General features: G+C 44.4%; 1 protein-coding gene across 1 annotated transcript in view; it reads left to right on the top strand.

Moving 5' to 3' along the window:
• Positions 1-721: 721 nt before the first annotated feature.
• The window catches only part of LOC133134553 (PHD finger protein 21B-like), a 37,225-nt gene continuing 13,270 nt past the window's right edge, over positions 722-24,676 (top strand). The window contains exon 1 of the mRNA XM_061250753.1: positions 722-864. Within this exon, the coding sequence (XP_061106737.1) occupies positions 805-864 (60 nt within the window). The 5' untranslated portion in view covers positions 722-804. The remainder of the gene's footprint in view (positions 865-24,676) is intronic.

Raw genomic sequence — 24,676 nt, 5'->3', positions numbered from 1 at the left:
TGGTGGTTCTAATCACGGTGTAGCCACAATAAGATGCACACTGCTGTTGGACCCTTGAGCAAAACCCTATTGCTCCTAGGGGGATTGTCCCCTGCTTAGTCTAATCAACTGTAAGTCACTTTGGATACTTTGGAACTAAATACCAAACTGTTACATTATTGTTATATTCTATAAAAGCAAACAGCCCCCAAATTAAAAGGAAAAGCAGCAGCTAGTTAATTGTATATTTAGTCAGAAGAACCCAGTATTTTTATATGCAATGTTGTTTGAAAGAATTATGCGCAGTACTGGAGAGTATTACAGTTTCCTTCGCAACGACTTCTGTGTGTTGCCTGAGCCCGTGTATATGCGTGACAGTCTGACAGACCAGGAGTAGAGTTTCTGCTCTCCCAGCACCGCTCCATCCGGGAACTCTGGAATTAGCATTGACAGCCGAAGCACCGCGTTTCCCGAGGCAAAGCGAAATCAATCCGCGGACTCGGACAACATATAGTCCTCTGTTTTCAACTGAAAATAATCGACCGAAAAAAACAAAAACATATTGGGTTGGATGCCTCGCTGCGGGACTATTTTACAAGCGGATCTGTCCAACTGCTGAAATCTTTGTGCAACCTTTGGAGTACTTTCCCCACTGGCGTAAAGTGAGTGATGAGTCCGATTCCGAGCAAAGGAGCGAGAACTTGCTTTGCGGTCTGAGTAGTTCTTCTTTCGATTGTTATTGTCGCTTTTTAAAGATTCTTTATACCTCGGAAACTTCACAGCGATTGCTTCGAAAGTAGACGAAAAGTGTTTTGGAGTCAAACCATGGAACTACAAGGCCTGCAAGAGGCGTTGAAAGTAGAAATACAGTGTCATCAGGTAAATGTAAGAATCTTACCATTATAGCCACCGTTACCCCTTATTGGTATTTTGAGCGAGTGAGAGCGAGGGGGAAACTGACCCGATCAAACATGAGCGATTTGTATTCCGAACGTATAACTAGACGATCTTTCCTTGTTCCTGGTCAGGGTCTGTTAACAGCATAGCATGTCGTTTGTAGATAAATTGTTGGTGTACTTTTCGGAGTAGTTTGGGAATGTCGTGCGTCTTTTTAGAGCAACAAGGATTGGAGCAATAATGCGGTGGTTCTGTGTAGCGAGGAGAACGAGACTTGAATATTTATGAGGTGCGAGAAACTGTCTTGCTGTGTGTGCTCGTTGCTTTGTTCCACCCTTATATACTAACTTGAAACACTTTTGTTATCCTTTATATTTTTTGTTATGATTTGTATAATAATAATACAAATTGTTAATATTATTATTATTATTATTATTATTTAGAAACCAGTTGCATGGATGAAACTAGACTCACATGTCAAAGGATATTTCTGTACTACGATTTGCATCTACGATAGGCAGTTCTATTATGAGTGAAAACTTTATCACCATAGATCTTTTTCTCCGATTTCCCCCCGGCACTCAGCGACGTCTCCACCGCTTTGTCCTTAGTGTGACTTTGCAGAAAAACGCAGCGTATTAAATTTAGTTTTGCGAGTATCAGTCTTGTTATAGTTAGAATTTGTTTCTCGCTTACATTCATTGCATTTTTTGAACTGTACGATGGCGAACTTAACAATCGCAAGAAAGGCAAAAGACTAACACTCCCAAGCGAAAACAAGTAGGAATGTGTAAATGTACTGAATAGCCTATATCTGTTCAATATTCGTATTCTCATTCTTCGTGGCCACTGTGTCGCCAGTTTAGCCTATGTGTTTCACGGACATGTTCGAAACAAAATGGCCAGTGTCAAAATGTTTTAAAAGTAGCCTATGCCATTTCATTATCGCGTTGTACCTTTGATATTGCTGAAGACATTCGAATAAATAGTGATTATATTTGGATACGGGGTAAGTTGTGTAACATGAAACATGTTGGAAAAATTAGCGTCCATTTTGAGTAGGTCGACATGTTTCTGTGGAGTAGTGTAGGAGAGAATCGCAAGTGTTAGGCCATTACTTTTAGTGATTAAACACTGCAGAAAAACTGGAGACCAAATGATTATGTAACGCGCCAAATATTTAAGTTCACATTTTAAGACTGACAAATGTGTTACTTTGCAGTCTTGAGATGCTATTTCTCCTTGGTCACATGACGACATGATAGCCCTTCAATTCGACTCCGCTAAAGCGTACACTTTCACTTTTCTATCATCATACACAGTATAGTTTACGAAATAAACTATACTGTTTCCTCGATATAGTGAAAACTATATTCAGAGTTAATTTCGCATGCGAAGACTTAGTGGTAGTTGAGTTCTACTGCTTTATACGAAGGAGCTATTTTTTCAGCACCACGAAGAGATGACATCGAAAGCTTAAAGTCACAATGCTCATTCGCTCGCTCGGTCCTTTACATAGTTCGAGAAGCGAGCAACGAAGACAAAATGTAAAAAACATCAAAGCATAAACAACTAAAATACAACTAAAATGTGTGGTTGGCCACACGATATGGATCTAGACACTAGAATGATTGACTTTCCATTTCTTAAAGTTTAATCGATATCGATTCCTTTGGAATGCAGTTTTCATCATTTCAACAGCTCCCTTTTGTCCCTTTAAAGAATAACACAAACATTGGACGACTGCAACTAGTATAGAATGCTTTAATATGCGGACGTTTGCTTATTTGCGAGTATTTTTGATGTTAGGCTATTTTTTGAGCACATCACTTTGATAGTGGAAGCTTCCATTTTGTGCAAGAAGGGGTGTCGGCTCCTCTTAACATGGAGTAAAAGTCTGCAGAGTTTCGCGGTGGGGGGATGGGACCCCATTCATGGTGAACATTACCATTTTGATTGCTTTGATGCCATTTTTGGTGGAGGGGGAGGGGAGAAGAGAGAGAGGGAGAGAGAGGGGGAGAGAGCGAGAGCGAGAGAGAGAGCACTTATTTATTTAATCTGCGTGTAAAACGACCTCCCCTTTTCCGTAGACTATGTTCCATCAATATGTTGCGTTTAATGGTTTTTTCCATATGTAGCTTATTTAATGTTTGCTCGTAACCGTTTCCGGGGAACGCGTTAAGATTTTCACTTCGTGACCTAACGATGGAAACGTATATCCGTTTAGTGAATAATTTACACAAGTAGCCTACATGTAAAACATGCTATTTTTTGCGATATGACCTGGAATGGAATAAGTATTCTGGCCTTTTGTTGAATCCTAGAGTTATAATTAGGTTTGCAAGCAAGATACTCACGGTGTTCCTGCCGCCTGGCATCCGGATGCAGTGTGCTGCGATTTACTTAATCATAAAATTTGCATAAAAAGTAAAGATTGTTATTATAATTTCATTTACATATGCATATATTATGTAATCTATCAACAATTTTAATTATGATGTGGTAAATATGACAGGTATACATGGTTGTCATTATCTCCAAAAATATTTATGCATTGAGAATATTGTATATTCACATCCTGTAATTTGTATACAAAGCCCTGAAATGGTCCAGACATGATGGGTGTCAAAATGTTGTGAAAATAAGCACAGGTTCATGTCAAAAAGCGATAGTAAAGGCATGATAATTTTAGAAATGATTAACCTGTTAGTTTCTGCCTTGTCAGATACTGCTCTGCATGAAAAATCAGATGAAGGGCATTGAACAGGAAGCTATGTAATGTAATTCCTTCTTTGTAGGTAGGCTTCTTGCCTGGGGTTGAATAAGAATAATCCTTATTTCTAGGCATTAAACCTCAGCATTAATCAGAGTACTACTGTAAAAACAAAGTAACATTTTTTGGTTGATTGATTCAGACAGTCTTTATTGTAAGGCACACTTGTTGTGGTACAAAGAGCTGGTGTGATCTGCATATACAGCACTATGAACATTGATGTTACATTACATTACCTTACATTGTAGATTGGCATTTGGCAGATGCTCATATCCACAGTGACGTACATCATGCATACACATAACCAGGGACAAGTGCGCTGAAAGACCCTAGAGGGAGGTACAGCATCGAGTGCCAAGACTTGGGTCTTTTAGATTAATCTGACAATGGATTTTATCTATGAAACTATTTTTATACAACACAACATTAAAGAATAATATTCACTTATGTAGCAACAACAATAAACAGCTTTAATAGCCCAAAAAATATAGCAATAAAAACTAGTAATAATGAGTCACACAAGTGTACAACATAAATATTTTTACTGCACTTTGAGAACTCTTGACACCTATCCATTTGACCTCAGAAAGTTAGATTTTTAATTTCTTCCATTTTAATGCAAGCACAAGAATGTGCTGCTTCCCCAGAATTGCCAGTTATTTCTGAGCATGTTAATAGCATTTGCCTTCGCAATCATTTTCCATTCCATTCACCCACTTAATGGCATGCGTGTTTGGATGAACTCGGCAGATTGAAAACAGCCGTGGTAATACCACCTTTAAGGAGTGACGGTTGGACGCGGTGATATGCTCTCCACCAGCTGTAAATGTGAGTGAATGCCTGCACTAGAGAAAAGTGAATCTCATATATGGTTGAACACATGCAGGATGTGAGCATTGCACTTTGAAGATGGTTAGGCGTAGAGAGAGCACTGCAGTTATTGCACCATTGTTTAACACTCCTCCTAGAGAAGAATCCATTTTGGCTGCAGTTTACGTGCAGGGCTTCAACTTGCTACAGACAGGAGACAGATGGTAGGTAGGTGTGCTCATGTTACTCCCATCAGCAGGAAGCACTGGGCCCTGAGCTCGCAGGAAGTGAGGATCTGTTCAGAACTTTATTGACAAGTGTGCGCAGGCTCGCAGCTAACCAGGAAGTGTGTGGTGTGTAATCTGCTACTCCCGTTTTTAAATCTGTGCTTTAGGCTGTGCTTTTTATATTACCATCTAGGAAGGCACGCAGCATGCTTATTTATTTATCTGCTTTATTGACACAGTATATAAAGTCAAAAGATCTACATTTAGCCAGATAACTGTACTGAGTAAAACCCACAAAGCAGGATCGTTGAGTTAGCTGGATAACTGCACTGAGTAAAACCCACAAAGCAGGATTACCGAATTAGCTGGATAACTGCACTGAGCAAAACCCATAGTGCAAGATTACCGAGTTAGCTAGATAACTGTGCTGAGTTAAACCCACAAAGCAGGATTACTGAGTTAGCTAGACAACGGTTCTGAGTTTAACGCACAAAGCAGGATTACTAAATTAGCTGGATAACTGCTCTGAGTAAAACCCACAGACCAGGAGTATTGGGTTAGCTGGATAACTGCACTGAGTAAAACCCACAAACCCACATTGCAGTTATCCAGCTAGCTGACTCAGCAATCCTGCTCGGTGGTAGAGGCCCCAGACTGTAGCTGTTCTTTCTGTAAATCATGAAAAGTCAAGCAGATCAGCAGCTGATCATAAATACAGTCGGATTGTCCTCCTCCCCAAGACAAACACAGAGAAGATACCCACCCTCACCAAAGACAACACATTTAAAACATGTCCGGAACAGTGATTGTGCATTTCTCTCCCTGAATTTCTCCCACGTATTGATTATTTGTGGGCCAGCTGTTGCCCACGTCGGTGGATGATGGACACTCACCTTTAGCCCAGTAATTGGACATTTGAGAAGACAGGAAATGCCCCGTTTGGTTTTCTTGAGTGGGGTCCTCTCACCCGGGAACACTTTGACCTCGCTCATCCCTGAACTCTCTCGTGTTGGGTGTTTGGCATGTTTAGGAGAACCCGGTTCCTCTTCCCCCCCCGGGCCGAAGACCCAGCCTTTTGATTGGAAGCGGTTTGGTGAGATTTGCTGTAGGAGCCGTGAAATTGATTGGTTGCGCCCCCCCCCTCTCCCATAGGGATGTTCTTCAACTCCGGAGATGCTTGTTAGATCTCGGCAGGATTATCATGTGGGAGGGTTAGGAACTTTTGCTGGTTAAGGGATAGGCTCACCTTTTTCTGAAGTTCATTTCGCCCATCATTCAAAGCACTGAAACAGGCAACTGATACATTTACAAGCCTGAAACGGAATAATTTTATTTTCACTTCACCATCTTTGCACTTTGAAAGTGTGTCTCTGTCTCCTTCCTCTGAAACTGCTCGCGATGAGAACCCCTTTATTAACGGAGCAGTGCTGATTCTCTGGATCAGTGGGCTAACCCTATCCATAAAAACGTGTATTGAAAGAAGACTCAGGCATAGGAGTTTTTTTTGCATGGAGCAGTATGCCTAAACAGAGTTCTGTTTGTGTCTATGGCAAGCTTGCTAAGTCTGTGTTTCATATTTGCATACATGTTTGGGGGTGTGTGTGTGTGTGTGTGTGTGTGTGTGTGTGTGTGTTTGTGCGCGCTTGTATGTGCTGACTGCACTGCAGCCTTAGAGTCTTGGCCTGCCTCTCTGTCAGCCGTGGATGAAACTGTGGAAGAGTAGGCATGCGTAAGAATAGATTGGAGTTGGAATGTTTAAAAAAATATATATATATATTTTTTAATTCTAAGTCTGTGTTCTAGAACCCCACTGCTGTCAGTTACTAGCAGTGATTGATCCAATGGCATTAGCATGTTCACTTAAGAACATTCTAATGACACATTTGTGACCTCACACCTTGAAGCAAGCAGGAGAGCAGGAAGGGCGGGGAAAGATGTTGAGCATTCATTAGAATGTTCTTAACCGAACATTCCAATGCCGATGTAACGGCACGAGCATTAGCGTTATCATTAGCATCATGGTTTTGCTGCTACAATCCTGATTGGAGGGCTTTTTTTCCCCCAGAGTTCCCTGTTTAGCTGCGAGCGCTGTGGAAAGTGAGCATCCGTCTTTTGTCCCCTTTCTTAAACATCCTTTCAGTTTTCATCTGATCCCTTTAAAGTGGGAGGGCGTGTCGTTTGGCGTGCGGCTGTAAAAGTGTGAAACTTTCTTTAGCGTTGGGCCCTTGTGTGAACAGTAATCATGAATGAGTGTTATTGCACAGGTTGCAGACCTTCTGAACGGCACCCTCCTGCGATGCAATGAAAGATATGGCTCATCCTTCAGCTTGCGGTCCCGTAACTGCTGCCATACAGTAGCAAATTTCCCATAAGACCTTGCGCAGCAATGCGGATGTCACACAGCCCTTGGGTAACGTCAGGTAAGAGACACAACGTCTCTCTTTACGTGGAAATATCCCAGAGTCTTTCCATACGTTTTACACGGTCAAAGCCATATCCATTCAATCAGTTTGACCATTTGTGAGAAGCAGGGTACTTCTTATGCCTTAATGAGAAGTGCATTATGCAGATGATCTATTGTTATTCCGCAAATTGGAAGAAGTATTGCATTTGAACAATTGGGTAAGAGCGACAGCAGTTCAGGGGGAGGATATTTCAGTACTGGGTACCTGCTCCAGTGATGACGGGAAGGAGGGGAAACCAGGGCCTCTCTCTGCTCAGAAATTATTCCAAATGTTTGACAACAAGATGCAAATTAGGGGCCAGGCAACATGGAGGACTGAGTGATCAAGTCGAGGAGCTTTGCTCTGGGCATGAAACGTTGGGGTTTTGGGGGTCCAGCCCAGTGATTGAAAAGAAGGCGCTGAACTGGACACAAGCAGCGGCCTTGAGTGTGTTTACCTTTGCGGGAACAAAGCAGAGAGGAAAGCTTTCAGGAGGGTAAGAGAGGCCTGTTTCTCAGAGGCCTGGGAGATTCCTGGGCTTCCTGCTCTTCCCACCGATCCTCGTGAACCGTGACAGTGAGGCCGTCTCCAAAAAGAACACAGACACGGCCTGTTCTGAAAGTGCAAAAGACAACAGGCAACACAAGATGTAAAAGACAACAGGCAACACAAGATGTAAAAGACAACAGGCAACACAAGATGTAAAAGACAACAGGCAACACAAGATGTAAAAGACAACAGACAACGCAAGATGTAAAATACAACAGGCAACACAAGATGTAAAAGACAACAGACAACACAAGATGTAAAAGACAACAGGCAACACAACACAAGATGTAAAAGACAACAGGCAACACAACACAACACGGAAAAGACAACAGACAACACAAGATGTAAAAGACAACAGACAACACAAGATGTAAAAGACAACAGACAACACAAGATGTAAAAGACAACAGACAACACAAGATGTAAAATACAACAGGCAACACAAGATGTAAAAGACAACAGACAACACAAGATGTAAAAGACAACAGGCAACACAACACAAGATGTAAAAGACAACAGGCAACACAACACAACACGGAAAAGACAACAGGCAACACAACACAAGATGTAAAAGACAACAGACAACACAACACAGAAAAGACAACAGACAACACAAGATGTAAAAGACAACAGACAACACAAGATGTAAAAGACAACAGACAACACAAGATGTAAAAGACAACAGACAACACAAGATGTAAAATACAACAGGCAACACAACACAAGATGTAAAAGACAACAGGCAACACAACACAAGATGTAAAAGACAACAGGCAACACAACACAAGATGTAAAAGACAACAGGCAACACAACACAAGATGTAAAAGACAACACAAAATGTAAAAGACAACAGGCAACACAACACAAGATGTAATAGACAACAGGCAACACAACACAAGATGTAAAAGACAACAGGCAACACAACACAAGATGTAAAAAAACAACAGGCAACATAATGCAACACACAAAAGACAACAGGCAACACCTGACTGCTGTTCAGCTTGAGATGAGCGTGCCCAATGAGAATCTGTGGTGTGAGCATGCCCAGTGAGAGTCAGCCGCTGTCCAAGGTTCTGTGGGGCCCCCTGACTGCGAGTGGGAGCAGGCACAGGTGAGAGCCAATGAGGCTTCAAAGGAGATTTCAGAAACAAAATGGGCCCTGCTAACATTCTAGGCCTCTGGTTTCTGACACGACATGGGTTACAGATGTTGGCAAACAAAATAACTACGGTGCAAAAGACGTGCAAAATTCAGAATGTGTTTTCAGATATTTTTGTTGGCTAGTTACAAGAAAATATATGATTTAAAAAGATTTACAATAACTAAATTGTATTGAGGCATGCTGCTATAATTTTGTACAGCTTATGCACTATATTTTCACGCATTTAAACAATGTTCTTGATGAAATATTTTGAAAGAATAATGAAGTGCAATTGTTATTGAGAGGAAAATGACACCCTCTCAAATTCCTCACAACTGTGTATTTGAGTGGTATTGGTGTCGTATAGTTCAACTGTGCCTCACAGTCAGTAACACAGAGATGACTGTGCATGGGCCAGGGGACAGGCTTAGGTGCTTCTCAGGTGTAGTATAGTACTCTAAGACCATACACTCAGGTGTAGTACACTCAGATAGTACACTCAGGTATAGTATAGTACACTCAGATAGTACACTCAGGTGTAGTACACTCAGTCAGTACACTCAGGTATAGTATTGTACACTCAGACAGTACACTCAGGTATAGTATAGTACACTCAGACAGTACACTCAGGTATAGTATTGTACACTCAGATAGTACACTCAGGTATAGTATAGTACACTCAGACAGTACACGCCGGTGTAGTATAATACACTCAGACAGTACACTCAGGTATAGTACACTCAGACAGTACACTCCGGTGTAGTATAATACACTCAGACAGTGCATTCAGGTATAATGCAATACATTTAACACAGTACACTCAGGTATAGTACTCAGGTACTGACACAATATGTGTTAATTTATTTAATGCTTGACTATGGACAATGCATAGCATCTTTACTGCCAGTTTATACTTCCAGGTTCATGTAGCTGATGTTCTGCATACAGAGATTATAGCTATTGCTAGTTTCCAACTCCCATCCCTAGTTAGGCTTTGTTATGGAAAAATAATAATTATAATAATTTCAGTAATTTTTCAGTAAACAGTAAACACACCTGATAAGCACGGACCTTTCCACAAGATTGAAGCGATATTAACTGTGGCTGGCATCCGGGGGGGGGGGGGGGGGGGGGCAGACTGAAAAGCTAAATGGAGTGAGCCACAGCAGGAGGATCTGTGTTTGTATAGCGCTGGATCTGAATGGAGGGCAGCCTTGTACGCAGCGGTTATGCGCGCAGACGGACAATGCCTCACGCCACAGCGCCGCGGCCGACCTCGCTCTCCACACAGGAGGAGCGGCGGCGTCTGCTTCATTCAGGGCCCTCTTTCATTCACTTCGTCTCTGCCGTGTATCGTAGCAACAATGTTTTTATCCCGCTGCAAAGTCAATTGTTCTGCCATTTTGAATTCCCCCCCCCCACTCTGCACGTGTCCAGAAACCCAGGCCAATTTTTTCCTGCCTGTGTTCATTTCACCATTTCCGTCTCACGTCTAATGTACGACCTTATCATTTGTCTTTTTAAGGCTCATAACTGTCATATAAGACGGTAAATCTCATGGGAAGGGTTAGGTTATACATAAAAAGTGTTTATCTCCTCGGAAAGTGTTATTAGGTTGAAGAAATATTTGAAATCCATGTTATTTTTCGCAAAAGTCTATTTCCATATCCAAGGTGGAGTATCAGATCCAAACAACATTTTCAGAGTTTTAACCACTTCGTAAAACAAATCTGACATTATTGTAATTCGTAATTTGTCTGACACTTTTACATACAGTGACTTAGAAAAGGGAAACACTAAGAGAAACACCAGTAGAAGCGGAGATTACAAAGGCACAGTTGAGTTACCTATGTGTCCCCACTAAGGTTCATGCCTCAATCTCTGTGACAGGGCTTGTGATGACAATTCAATCTCTTTCCAAAAGTACTTTCAGAAGTTATGTTCAGTCCTTGTCTCAGTCCTTGTGGAGCTATAATGTGCTCATCCGTCTCTTGAACTGTTGCTCTTTCAACCTGCTGTCTGTACTTGTGCCTGTAATGCCCTGCTCTGCCAGGACTACTGAGTTAGCTGGATAACTGCACTGAATACAACCCACAAAGCAGGATTACTGAGTTAGCTGGATAGCTGCACTGAATACAACCCAAAAAGTAAGATTACCGAGTTAGCGGGATAACTGTTCTGTGTTTTACTCAGTTCACTTATCCAGCTAACTCAATAACCGTGTAAATAAATACATAGAAAATACCCCCAGGTTAGTGTGTGATATTTTATTCATGTATATCCTAAAGGCCCCCTGGTGAAATGTCAGTGTGGGAGCCAGAGGAGCTGAGAAGGAGGGGATGTTTAACCACGACTCTCTCTCATCCGAAAGGTTCTCACGTACGGTCAAAAAGACAGGGTCAACCAACAGGAAATGACATCATCGGACGTCTCTTGCCCAATCAGCTTTCCTCTCCCAGCTGCTTTTCTCCCGTGTGTGTGTGTTAAAGCGTTTACTGCACAGTTAAAACCCAAAGCGTGGTAATGGGGTGGGTTTTACTCCCACTGTCTCGCCTGACTCTTGAGCAGACTTCAAAACAAATCGGCACGACTCTATTAAAAAAAGATAATTGCAGACCACATATGTTCAACCGTGTAATTAAACAACTGGGATACTGTCACCCTGGGAAAAGGCTAATAGAAATCTCATATAATTTCAGTAATGTTTATAATAACTATTCATGTCTTAGAGTATCTTTACTCTTACGTTTTTGTTATTACATTTTATACAGTGAAACAACCTGTCCAGGTTTCTTTATAAAATGGAAATGGGAAATGAGAACATGACTAATGGCATTCGCGGGTGCTCTGCACTGCATTATCACCACTTTATTACCACTTTATTAGGTACACCTGCTGATGAATGAATCAAGCCTGCTCCTCCAAAGAGCGAATCATGTGGATGAGCTGAATATATAAATGACGCAGGGATGGTGACGAGGCTTTCTTGTTGTTCAACCAAACATTAGAATGGGTAAGACGCTTGTCATCAGTGAATTTGACTGTTGGTGCCAGAGATGGTAGTTCCAGAAACATCTCAGTCTCCGCACTGGAGTTTAGCGGTTCTGTGGGCAAAAACAAGATGTTCATGAGAGACTGCGTGCCCGTGTGTGTAAGAGCACCAGCAGACAGTGTGCCTAAATTGTAATAATAATGTGTGCTCAACTATCATTTCCATGCTTAAATGACCTGCCACTGCATAGAATGGGGCTTGTTGACAAAGCACTGTCACATGTTTTCAGTTTTACATCTGTTTCAGTTTTGCATCTGTTTCTGTTTTATATCTGTAAAGACGTGTTTTGTTAGTGGTTGAACTTTAGCAATGCATTTTACCTTCATTTCAGCCCCGGGATAAAATAAAGGCCTACAATCGTTGGAAGATTGGAAGATAATATAGTACTTATAGAAATGCCTCTCTCCTGCTTTCCATACTCTCTGTCTTTCTCTCTTCCCCCTGTCCTTCTCTCCTCTTCTACCTTATTGACTCTCTCCGTCCCTCCTCCATCTCTGCTCCTCTCGTTCTCCTCTCCTGCTCTCGTTCTCCCCTCCTCTCTTCTCTCCTCCTGTCGATGAGTGTGTGGGGGTAGTCATGGCTGTCAAGGATGTCCTGCCTCCCTGCATGTCCTCCCTGGTTGTGAGTGTTGTTTAGCGTCTCCCTGCATGTCCTCCAGGGCTGTGAGTGTTGTTTAGCGTCTCCCTGCATGTCCTCCAGGGCTGTGAGCTGTGAGTGTTGTTTAGCGTCTCCCTGCATGTCCTCCAGGGCTGTGAGTGTTGTTTAGCGTCTCCCTGCGTGTCCTCCAGGGCTGTGAGTGTTGTTTAGCGTCTCCCTGCATGTCCTCCAGGGCTGTGAGTGTTGTTTAGCGTCTCCCTGCGTGTCCTCCAGGGCTGTGAGTGTTGTTTAGCGTCTCCCTGCGTGTCCTCCCTGGTTGTGAGTTTTGTTTAGTGTCTCCCTGCATGTCCTCCAGGGCTGTGAGTGTTGTTTAGCGTCTCCCTGCATGTCCTCCAGGGCTGTGAGTGTTGTTTAGCGTCTCCCTGCGTGTCCTCCAGGGCTGTGAGTGTTGTTTAGCGTCTCCCTGCATGTCCTCCAGGGCTGTGAGTGTTGTTTAGTGTCTCCCTGCATGTCCTCCAGGGCTGTGAGTGTTGTTTAGCATCTCCCTGCATGTCCTCCAGGGCTGTGAGTGTTGTTTAGCGTCTCCCTGCGTGTCCTCCAGGGCTGTGAGTGTTGTTTAGCGTCTCCCTGCATGTCCTCCAGGGCTGTGAGTGTTGTTTAGTGTCTCCCTGCGTGTCCTCCAGGGCTGTGAGTGTTGTTTAGCGTCTCCCTGCGTGTCCTCCAGGGCTGTGAGTGTTGTTTAGCGTCTCCCTGCATGTCCTCCAGGGCTGTGAGTGTTGTTTAGCGTCTCCCTGCGTGTCCTCCAGGGCTGTGAGTGTTGTTTAGTGTCTCCCTGCATGTCCTCCAGGGCTGTGAGTGTTGTTTAGCGTCTCCCTGCATGTCCTCCAGGGCTGTGAGTGTTGTTTAGTGTCTCCCTGCATGTCCTCCAGGGCTGTGAGTGTTGTTTAGCGTCTCCCTGCATGTCCTCCAGGGCTGTGAGTGTTGTTTAGCGTCTCCCTGCATGTCCTCCAGGGCTGTGAGTGTTGTTTAGTGTCTCCCTGCATGTCCTCCAGGGCTGTGAGTGTTGTTTAGCGTCTCCCTGCATGTCCTCCAGGGCTGTGAGTGTTGTTTAACGTCTCCCTGCATGTCCTCCAGGGCTGTGAGTGTTGTTTAGCGTCTCCCTGCGTGTCCTCCAGGGCTGTGAGCGTTGTTTAGCGGCAGAATTGGTATGCCGCAGCGCAGCTGCTTCACAATAGGGCTTCTGTCTGAAAGGAGAACCGGAGGAGGTGCTAATGGACGTTGTCCCTCCTGTCTTTTGTTTAATTTCATTTCCAGCATTTTCTCAAAAGTGGAGAGCAGTCTGTGGAACGCTGCCAAGCACCTTCTCGCTGCTGCGGCTGGGGGCTCACGCTAGCGGGCGACTGCAACTCGCCTTCAGAAAAGCTCAAATACTGAAGTTGTAGGCCCAACATTACCGGTGTGCTTGTGGTCATGGCTGTCGGCATAACCCGTAATTATTAATAACCGATAATTGAGTAACAGGACACTGCGCGGGTAAAAATGTGCACGCTCGATCAGTTATAGGAGCAGAATTCACCCTTTATTTTCCAATATTTACATATCCCGTATCCATCGCATCCTTATGTGATCAGTACACTCAGATTAATACATTTTCTTAAGATTCATTTTCTACATCATTGTAGAAATAATATGTATACTCAGGTGACGTCAGGGACATGAGAGGACATGGGCTCTGTCTTTCCCTGCATCAGGTTTTGGAGGAGAGGGATACTGATTGTTTTTTTGTTTTTATTTATGACCAGAGGCATTATTTCTTTGTTTTACATTTTATGCTGAACATATTTGCAGCTGCAGTTTCATGAGGTTTTTTTTTTTTTTCTGATTATTCAGTTCCTCTGAAGGTATTGGGTTCTACACATATCACAACTCTAACCAATCAGAAATCAGCATCGCCGTGACACCTGAAGGGAGGACTGCTGTTGTAGCTGCTGTAACTGTGAGAGACACATGAGTGATTGCTGTTGTATCTGTGAGAGACACATGAGTGATTGCTGTTGTATCTGTGAGAGACACATGAGTGATCGCTGTTGGACTGTGAGAGACACGAGTGATTGCTGTTGTAACTGTGAGAGACACATGAGTGATTGCTGTTGGACTGTGAGAGACACATGAGTGATTGCTGTTGTATCTGTGAGAGACACATGAGTGATCGCTGTTGGACTGTGAGAGACACGAGTGATTGCTGTTGTAACTGTGAGAGACACATGAGTGATTGCTGTTATAACTGTGAGAGACACATGAGTGATTGCTGTTGTAACTGTGAGAGACACATGAGTGATTGCTGTTGTAACTGTGAGAGACACATGAGTGATTGCTGTTGTAACTGTGAGAGACACATGAGTGATTGCTGTTGTAACTGTGAGAGACACATGAGTGATCGCTGTTGTATCTGTGAGAGACACGAGTGATTGCTGTTGTATCTGTGAGAGACACGAGTGATTGCTGTTGTAACTGTGAGAGACACATGAGTGATTGCTGTTGTAACTGTGAGAGACACATGAGTGATTGCTGTTGTAACTGTGAGAGACACATGAGTGATTGCTGTTGTAACTGTGAGAGACACATGAGTGATCGCTGTTGGACTGTGAGAGACACATGAGTGATTGCTGTTGTAACTGTGAGGGACACATGAGTGATTGCTGTTATAACTGTGAGAGACACATGAGTGATTGCTGTTGGACTGTGAGAGACACATGAGTGATCGCTGTTGGACTGTGAGAGACACATGAGTGATTGCTGTCGGACTGTGAGAGACACATGAGTGATTGCTGTCGGACTGTGAGAGACACATGAGTGATTGCTGTTGGCTAGGTGCTGTTACTGCTACTGTATCTGTTCATGTATTATCTGCTGCGTATATAATGTACATGCTGAACTCCATGTGGAGATTAGCAGTATCAGCTGGGAGTGTGCTTTACCAGTTCCTGATAATAATAACACAGACTGAATATCTGTGGAGGACTGGACCAGTATTGCATGTAGAGCACCTCATTAAGCTCACAGTACTTCACAGGATGGCACTGGTTCTGTTTGGAGGTGATATGCTGAATTCAACTGGATTTAAATCCAGGGAAAGTACTTGGTCCGCCATGCCACCTGCATCCAGCTGTTGGGCCTGCGAAACATTTCTGGGCTATCCAGTGGTTTGTTTGCAATATGATCTCTGATGAAAAAGCAGCCAATTATGTTATTTATTTCAGATTTATTTCAGCCTGTGCTTATAACTCTGTTGGTTTAAAACACGACGCTGCAAACAGAGGTGAAGTGGTTTCCGGATGGAAGACTTCTCCCAGATTTCTTCAATTGAAAGTAAATATTGTCTGAATAAAATCAATCTTTATGCAATCAAAATCACAATTTTCTAATAGTTATGAACACAAAACCAAAGTAAATAGTGTATTCTGGAGACTTTTTCTTGTTGTCCTGAGATATTAAGTTCTTAGTGTGAGCCTGTTTAATGTCTATGGAACAGGAGCTCATGAAAAAGAACATACCTCTTCATTTCTCCAGCTTTTTAATTACAGATATTTTATGCCAAATGAAAACATTAATATTTTTCCATTTGTTAATTCCATCTGGATTACCTAAATATACCTATTTTTATTATGACTTAAAGGTGAGATGGTATATTATTTCCAGCTGGGTATTAGCCCTGTGGGAGTGTTTGGTGTGGCTGTGCTGGTCATTAGCCCTGTGGGAGTGTTTGGTGTGGCTGTGCTGGTCATTAGCCCTGTGGGAGTGTTTGGTGTGGCTGTGCTGGTCATTAGCCCTGTGGGAGTGTTTGGTGTGGCTGTGCTGGTCATTTGCCCTGTGGGAGTGTTTGGTGTGGCTGTGCTGGTCTTTTGCCCTGTGGGAGTGTTTGGTGTGGCTGGGCTGGTTATTAGCCCTGTGGTGAGTGGGTGTTGTGGCTGTGCTGGTTATTAGCCCTGTGGGAGTGGGTGTTGTGGCTGTGCTGGTCATTAGCCCTGTGGTGAGTGGGTGTTGTGGCTGTGCTGGTCATTAGCCCTGTGGGAGTGGGTGTGTGGCTGGGCTGGGTATTAGCCCTGTGGGAGTGTTTGGTGTGGCTGGGCTGGTTATTAGCCCTGTGGGAGTGGGTGTTGTGGCTGTGCTGGGTATTAGCCCTGTGGGAGTGGGTGTTGTGGCTGTGCTAGTTATTAGCCCTGTGGGGAGTGGGTTTTGTGGCTGTGCTGGTCATTAGCCCTGTGGGAGTGGGTGTTGTGGCTGTGCTGGTCATTAGCCCTGTGGGGAGTGGGTGTTGTGGCTGTGCTGGTTATTAGCCCTGTGGGAGTGGGTGTTGTGGCTGTGCTGGGTATTAGCCCTGTGGGAGTGGGTGTTGTGGCTGTGCTGGTTATTAGCCCTGTGGGGAGTGGGTGTTGTGGCTGTGCTGGTCATTAGCCCTGTGGGAGTGGGTGTTGTGGCTGTGCTGGTCATTAGCCCTGTGGGAGTGGGTGTTGTGGCTGTGCTGGTTATTAGCCCTGTGGGGAGTGGGTGTTGTGGCTGTGCTGGTTATTAGCCCTGTGGGAGTGGGTGTTGTGGCTGTGCTGGGTATTAGCCCTGTGGGAGTGGGTGTTGTGGCTGTGCTGGTCATTAGCCCTGGGGGAGTGTTTGGCCCACTGTGACCCTCACAGACGCAGCACAGTCCCCCTGGCCTGCTGTCACACTCTAATCAATATAATCAATAGGACTCAGAGAATCCATCCCTCCTCATACCGTAGCACTCAGCGCAGACATATCTGTGTGCTTTAAATAGGGCATTTAATTAAAGTTTAATTAAAGTTTGTTCATTAAAGTCAGGCCAGATGTGAGTCTAGGCGAGAGTGGGCAACGTACACACACACTCCACTACACACACACACACACACACACACACACACTCTCTCCTCTACACATACACTCCTCTACACACACACACACTCCTCTACACTCGTAAGTGTGTCTGGCTCCAGGCTTCAGCTATCACACAGCTTCGCCAGATTAAGTATTTACTTCTGCATTGCTTCTGGCTTCTTGGATGACAGGGAGCTTATTTGGCTAGTCGTGTTTTTAAAGTTAAATAAAAGGCATCCACAAAATGCAAAAAGAGGTTATCAGAACACCCATAGAGTGTAATTATGTGGTCATGAGCGCAAACTTCTCAGTTAGTTTGTGGCTGAAATTGTGGAATGATGAAGTAGCTGACTGTTTCAGTGGATGACCATCGTATTTTTCCACTTGAGTGACACTCTGCCACTCTTGTTGTCCTCCAGGGCTGAGGGGGAGGGGGAGGGGGTATGAGGGGGGGAGGGGCTATGAGCCAAAAGCACCTCTTTGTCCTCCCTCCAGCATCTGAGTAACACACCGCTCTTCAGATACATTGCTGCCATTTCAATTCTGTACTGATGGAAGTTTTCAGTATTTAGTAAGTGTGTTAGTTTATGCCAATTTATGTGACCTTACTGTAAAATGTTTCCCAGATCTCTATATTCCTTTTTAAATGTTTCTTTTACATTTTATTTTATATATCGGTAATAGAAATGCATTTATTTGTGCAAAGTATTTGTATATATGCCAGGTCTTTAGCACAGGAGTTGAGCACACAAAGGAGTGGACCGGATTGGGCTGGATTTCACATTCATCATCTCTGGGCTTCAGATCGGGCCTGGGGAGTCTGGATCCGCTCAGAAAGGTGGTCTCTAGTGGGCAGAATGTTCTGGGAGTCTTTGAGGGGTGAGCCCGTCTGTTTCGCCAGGCTTTTGAAAACTCCTTTGTCACAGAAAGAAAAGACAGCAGGCAATGTGTTGCTGTGGGTGTTTAGGCCCTGCCTCTCTCTCAGCGTAGGAGCATTGTGGCTGTGCTGCTATGGGTGTTTAGGCCCTGCCTCTCTCAGCGTAGGAGCATTGTGGCTGTGCTGCTGTGGGTGTTCAGGCCCTGCCTCTCTCTGTGTAGGGGCATTGTGGCTGTGCTGCTATGGGTGTTTTGGCCCTGCCTCTCTCTCAGCGTAGGAGCATTGTGGCTGTGCTGCTATGGGTGTTTAGGCCCTGCCTCTCTATGTGTAGGGGCATTGTGGCTGTGCTGCTATGGGTGTTTAGGCCCTGCCTCTCTCAGCGTAGGGGCATTGTGGCTGTGCTGCTATGGGTGTTCAGGCCCTGCCTCTCTCAGCATAGGAGCATTGTGGCTGTGCTGCTGTGGGTGTTTAGGCCCTGCCTCTCTCTGTGTAGGGGCATTGTGGCTGTGCTGCTGTGGGTTTAAGAGGTGCCTGGGTATCCACCTGCTTTCCTGTTTTCCTGAGTGCTTGCCTTTTGTATTTGAGGTGCAGCCTCATGTGGTTTGTGCGTGTGTGTATTTTGTGTGTGTGTGTGTGTGTATGTGTGTATTTGTGTATGTATGTGTGTGTGTGTATGTGTGTGAGTGTGTGAGTGTGTGAGTGTGTGTGTGTGTGTGTGTGTACACTCCCTGTTCTGCTCTTCTTTGTCACTGCATCTGTCTCTAGTTACTTTCACATCCAGTCCATCTGCTGCCTGCCACTATAGGCCACACGCACGTGCACGCACACACACACACACACACACGCGCACACATACACATACACACACAAAACACACACACACACATGCACACACGTGCACACACCGACACACACGCATGCATGGAGCGCACATGCACGCACGTACCTGCACACACACACACACACACACACACACACATACACACACACACACACACACACATACACGCACGCACACACGCACGCAAACACGTAATGGCATGTACGTTGTGCACGGATGCATGAGGCATTTGAAGAAATGCTGAAAATATTGTGTCACTGAGTGAGAAGAATATTTGACAGCTGTAGTCTTATAAGGAATAACAGGACAAAGTGTGAAAAAAGTGTGAATCCTTTCTGAAGGCACTGTTCTCATCATACACATGACACTGAAACATCAGCCGCGGTAGAGCCAGCTTTCTCCATTTTGGGGGGAAATTGTCCACTGCTTAGTCGAATCAACTGTAAGTCGCTTTGGAATAAGGCATCAGCTGAAGAACAAATTATTTTATGATGTATTATTTTGTCAGTGTTTGGGGAGCTGTCTTCCAGACCGGTGTGAGCCCAATGCTGAGAACTCTGTTTCTTTCCGTGACCCGGGTCGTTGGCTCCCTGAAATATTAATGAGGGGGTGTGGCTAAAAGCATAACGTCCACCTCGTGTATGGTCGCTTGTGTAGTTAGCAGCCTGAGCTCCAGAGCCCTGAGCTCCAGTTAGCAGCCCTGAGGTCCAGTTAGCAGCCCTACGCTCCAGTTAGCAGTCAGGGTCTAGGAGAGGAGCGACTGGACATCCTTAGTTAGCATATGGAACAGGGGCTTCTTCAAGCAGCACCTCTCCCAATCCCTCCCTAGCTCCCTGTGAAGCTTAATTGTTGTCTTTCTGTGATTTACTTTCTGTGTATCAGTATTTTTAGTTTGGCTAGGGTAAGCAGTGTTTGGATAGTTAAGGGGTTTGTTGCGGTTGCGTTTTGAAGAAAAAATAAAAACAAAATCAAATGTGCCCTGGTCCTTATCTTTGTTCTGCAGGTAGCAGTTGAATTGTACTTCCCTCTCCGGTCTTTCAGTGCACTTATCCCTTGGTTATGGGTGTGCACTTTGTTGTACGTCGCTCTGGATAATGTAATGTAATGTAGTGTAGTGTAGTGTAATGTAATGTAATGTAATGTAATGTAGTGTAACGTAACGTAACGTAACGTAACGTAACGTAGTGTAATGTAATGTAATGTAACGTAATGTAATGTAATGTAACAGGGGTGGGCAGCCCTGCTCCTCCCATGCCACACGTGCTCCTGGGTTTTCGCTCCATCCAACATCCGTAAATAGATTCCTTCCCATTTGCTGTAATTAATCGGGGTTAATGAACGCAGGAGACCGTGGTGTTGGAGACACTCGGCCGTTTCACCGTTCGGAATGTTCAGCCTCGGACTTTTAACCGTCCGTCGGACTCTCGTGATCGAGCTGAGATGGAACAAAAACCACGAACGTGCCTGCCACTCCAGGACCAGGGTCGTCTATGAACTTACACTAACCAATGAAGTTAGTTATCATTCTTATGTTGTAGATTTTTGTCTTGAACAAGACCCTTCAATGTAATTGGTAGATATCACTCAACACCCATTGGCTTAAGTGTATAACATGAGAGGCTTATGTTAGTGTGAGTACTCGCCTGGGTTAAGCGTCTACCACAGGAATGCCTACATAATGTACACACCAAGCGCTATGTTGCTTATAATTTCATTTATAGCCTCCGGCTCCATGTCTCCCCTGGCATCCAGCCAGAGAGCCTCTTTCTGCCAAGCTTTCAGAGAGCTGCAAGATAGTAATATTAATAATAATAATAATAATAATAATAATAATAAACATTCTTTATCACTTTGAAGAGTAGGTCATTATGGAATGTTTTCTAGAACTCCACCGATTTCAGTCACCAGCAATGAATGTGACATCAGTGTTGGAATGTTTGGTTAAGAACATCCATCCATCCATCCATCCATTATCTGAACCTGCTTATCCTGAACAGGGTTGCAGGGGGCTGGAGCCTATCCTAGCATCCATTGGGCGAAAGGCAGGAATACACCCTGGACAGGTCGCCAGTTCATCGCAGGGCTAGTTAAGAATATGCTGCTCACATATTTGAGATCTGACACCTTAAAACGGGTTAATATGGGGGAATTTGAATGCTTGATGTTCCAGAGTTATCAAGTGTCGGTGTAGTGTGCATCACCGTGGTGTGTAGGTGTAACAGGTGAAGAAATTGCCTGAGTCCGAGGTGGGATTTGAACCCCGGCCTCTCACTTGTACCAAATTATTTGTTGAACGAACGCGTTACCAGTCAGCTAAAGACGAACTCGCCTCTAGCCAAGGGCAACAACGTTCTTTTGAATTTGAGGGTTACGTCATCGGGGAGTGTTGTCTAGGTAATTTGCTACCAGCCTTCGCTTTCACTGCACCGTCCGTGCTTACTAGCGAACTAGCCGAGCTAACCATGCTACATAGGCCCTAGCTGTCCGGACCCTAATCATGTAAAGCCAGGTTCATCCAACACTGGGCTTCCAGCTCAATAGAAAAACCTTTCCTATGACTTCTTTGTTGCAATGTCCATTAGTTTAATATGAATTTACTTGATCAGTCAGAGTATAATGTGCTATGCAACGAAAATGCAAGCCATACGTCTTTGGCGAACTGACAATCATTAGTACCTGTGGGGTAGGTTGACATTTTTGTGCACACAACAGAATTTTCCAACCTGGTTCCATTACATTATTCCGTTATATTACATTAATGGCATTTGGCAGACACTCTTATCAGGGCTATTCGCACAGACTTGTGGACTGCGCTTTCTTGTGGGTGCAGTGTTGTGGTGTTTCTGGTTCTGCTGGTTGTTCTGCGGTAATGCACACAGGAAGGAAACAGACATGACTAAAAACTCAGCTCCTGCCCCAGAGCAGTCGCTAGACAGCGGGACAGCGGCCATTATTAACAGTAATAACACTGCTCTCTATTAAAATGTGTGAAAGTGCATTTCAGTCCCGCGGCCTGGTGAGTTCCTACACTCTACACAGCATTGGCCTAAACTCTTAATGAGAGAGGCGGGAAGAAACGGGTAGGGCTAACGGTCACAGTGTTCCTGGGTAATGTCATTTCTCCATCACAGGAACAAGAATAAGACTTGCTGTGAATGAACTTTTTTTTTTATTTGCACATTTTAGTAAACAGAAATTTTGATTGAAGTCACCGGAACAACTGCTGCCAGGAACCGGTGTTTTGTGGTGAATTGTGGTGGGCCCATCGAGCAGTTGGGAGATGTGGGGATGGCCTGTAGCGTAGTGGTTAAGGTAAAGGGCTGGGACACGCAAGGTCGGTGGTTCTAATCCCGGTGTAGCCACAATAAGATCCGCACAGCCGTTGGGCCCTTGAGCAAGGCCCTTAACCCTGCATTGCTCCAGGGGAAGATTGTCTCCTGCTTAGTCTAATCAACTGTACGTCGCTCTGGATAAGAGCGTCTGCCAAATGCCATTAATGTAATGTAATGTAATGTAATGTAATGTAATGTATTTTTAAAAAGATAAGTCTGTGGGGATGTGGGGATGTGGGGATGTGGGGATGTAGGGATGGAGGGGGCGACAGGGTGGGGGCGTGAGGGCCGTCTGCAGGGCTGATGAGCAGGAGGGGCCAGCGCATCACTCGGGTGGTGATGGTGTTCCTTCAGTCAGGAGCCGGCTACAGGAACGCTCGTTTTCTGTCACAAAGCCAAAGCAGACGGGTTCTGAATCGGCTGCCCAAACGCTGGGCGTCTCCAGTCTGACAGGCACTTCAATTATTCTGTTGTTTCTGGTTTTGTCAAACCTCGGTCAAATTTCTCGCTAAATTGCTTCAGCACTTAAAATGAAGCAGAGTAAAACGGGACTGATAAGAAATGTTGTCTGCAGTAAAATAACAACAAAACAAAAGTGGGCGTTTTAAATGCAGGCATTTTATGGCTTTTAAGCACAGGTTTATGTACGTATCTATTGTTTATTTAATAATACAGTAGAAAAACATAACACTAAATTGAGGAGTGGCAAGGGAATTTCACATGTAAATGGTGGAAGTGGTAAAAATAAATAAATAAAAAAAAGGAAGAAAAAGGGAAGAAAAAGGGTTGCCAGGAAACTGAAATCTGAATTTCTGGTGAGCGCCTCATAACTGAAACATGACAAACTGAATTATCTGTAGAATAACCATAATTATGTTTGTTTGAATGTGTACAGTAAACATGAAACTTGTCCGTATTTCACTTCATAGCGTTTCCTGTGTAGTAATGTTTGGTAAGGTTTGTTTGATTTTCCAGAAGTTAATAGGTGTTTTTTTTCCCACACTGGTTTTACATGCATGGAGGCAGGAAGTTCTCACCAGCTGTAGATAGAGCACACGCAGAATGAACACTATGCTTGGGGTTCCTTTGATCTGCGTTTAAATATGAACATTTATTCCCATCTGATAGAGGGACGGTAGCCAGCCCATGATGTGGGAGGACATTAGCAGTCAGAATTTGATTTCGCTTCCCTGTAACGTTTGAGGGATAATGTCAGTGAGTCGGTTTAGGGAAGCCTTGGAGGTAAGTGTTTGTAGCTGCGGTATGTTTGTCAGATGAAGGTGATTCCCTTGGCTTGTCAGCACCGACCGTCTGAACAAATGAAAGCCCCTCGGCTGTCTAAAACTCGCCCCTGGAAGACGACACGCTAGACGGGGGATAGAAAATGTGCCGCGGCATATGGTGTGCAGTATTTACAATGCCGGCGTGTTCTCTTCTGTCCGTGTGTTGTGTAAGGGACTCCCTGCAGAGGCCTTCCTGGGGGGAAGCGACCAGCGTGCGTGACCTGCGAGTCAGGCTCTCTAACCCTGGGTTCAGTAAACTGCCTCACGTAGAGCCACAGGGAGATCCAGGCTAAGGAGCGCATTGATATAATCGTAGCATCAAGATCATTCATTGCCCTGCTGCAGAAACAGCTCAGGCTAGGTTCTGAAACAGTAGCTGGTTGACCAGTTAAGACCAGCTCCCAGCTTGACTGAGTTTAGCTGGTTGACCTGTTCAGACCAGCTCCCAGCTTGACTGGGTTTGACCAGCTCAAGCTGTGTTTTGAAATGGCTCAGATAAGCTACCAGCACTAGCTGGTTGACCAGCTCAAACCCAGCTAGACCAGCTACATTTTCAAGTTTTGTCAAGCTGGCATAGCTGGATTCTACAGCAGGGTGAGTCGCTGTGTTTAATGTGCAGCAGCAGCTGAAAGTTCAAGCCCAGAGCCACACGTAGGGGAAACATAAACATGACCTCAAGGATCACGTAGCGGAACTACAAACATAACCAGGAGGAATGCTGAATTGCGCGGGGTGATGGAGCCGTGCAGCGGATGCTGCCATTAAGACACAGTGCCCATCAGAATGAGCGTCACCCGATAAAAGATGAAGGCTAAATAAAATGAAGCACAATGGTGATTAGTGTTATTGTTTGCTCAAAAAATTTCAATTGCAATCAATTGCTCTTGCTCAGAAGACTTTCTCCCCTGTTTTCAATGCGTTGTGCACCCTCCCTTCAGAAGGACCCTACTGCTGAGTTGTCTTTTACAATTTTACAAAAATTTGAC

This window comes from Conger conger, chromosome 8, assembly GCF_963514075.1.
Source record: "Conger conger chromosome 8, fConCon1.1, whole genome shotgun sequence".
In the NCBI taxonomy this organism is placed as follows: Eukaryota; Metazoa; Chordata; class Actinopteri; order Anguilliformes; family Congridae; genus Conger; species Conger conger.
This window is presented reverse-complemented; position numbering and strand designations above follow the sequence as displayed.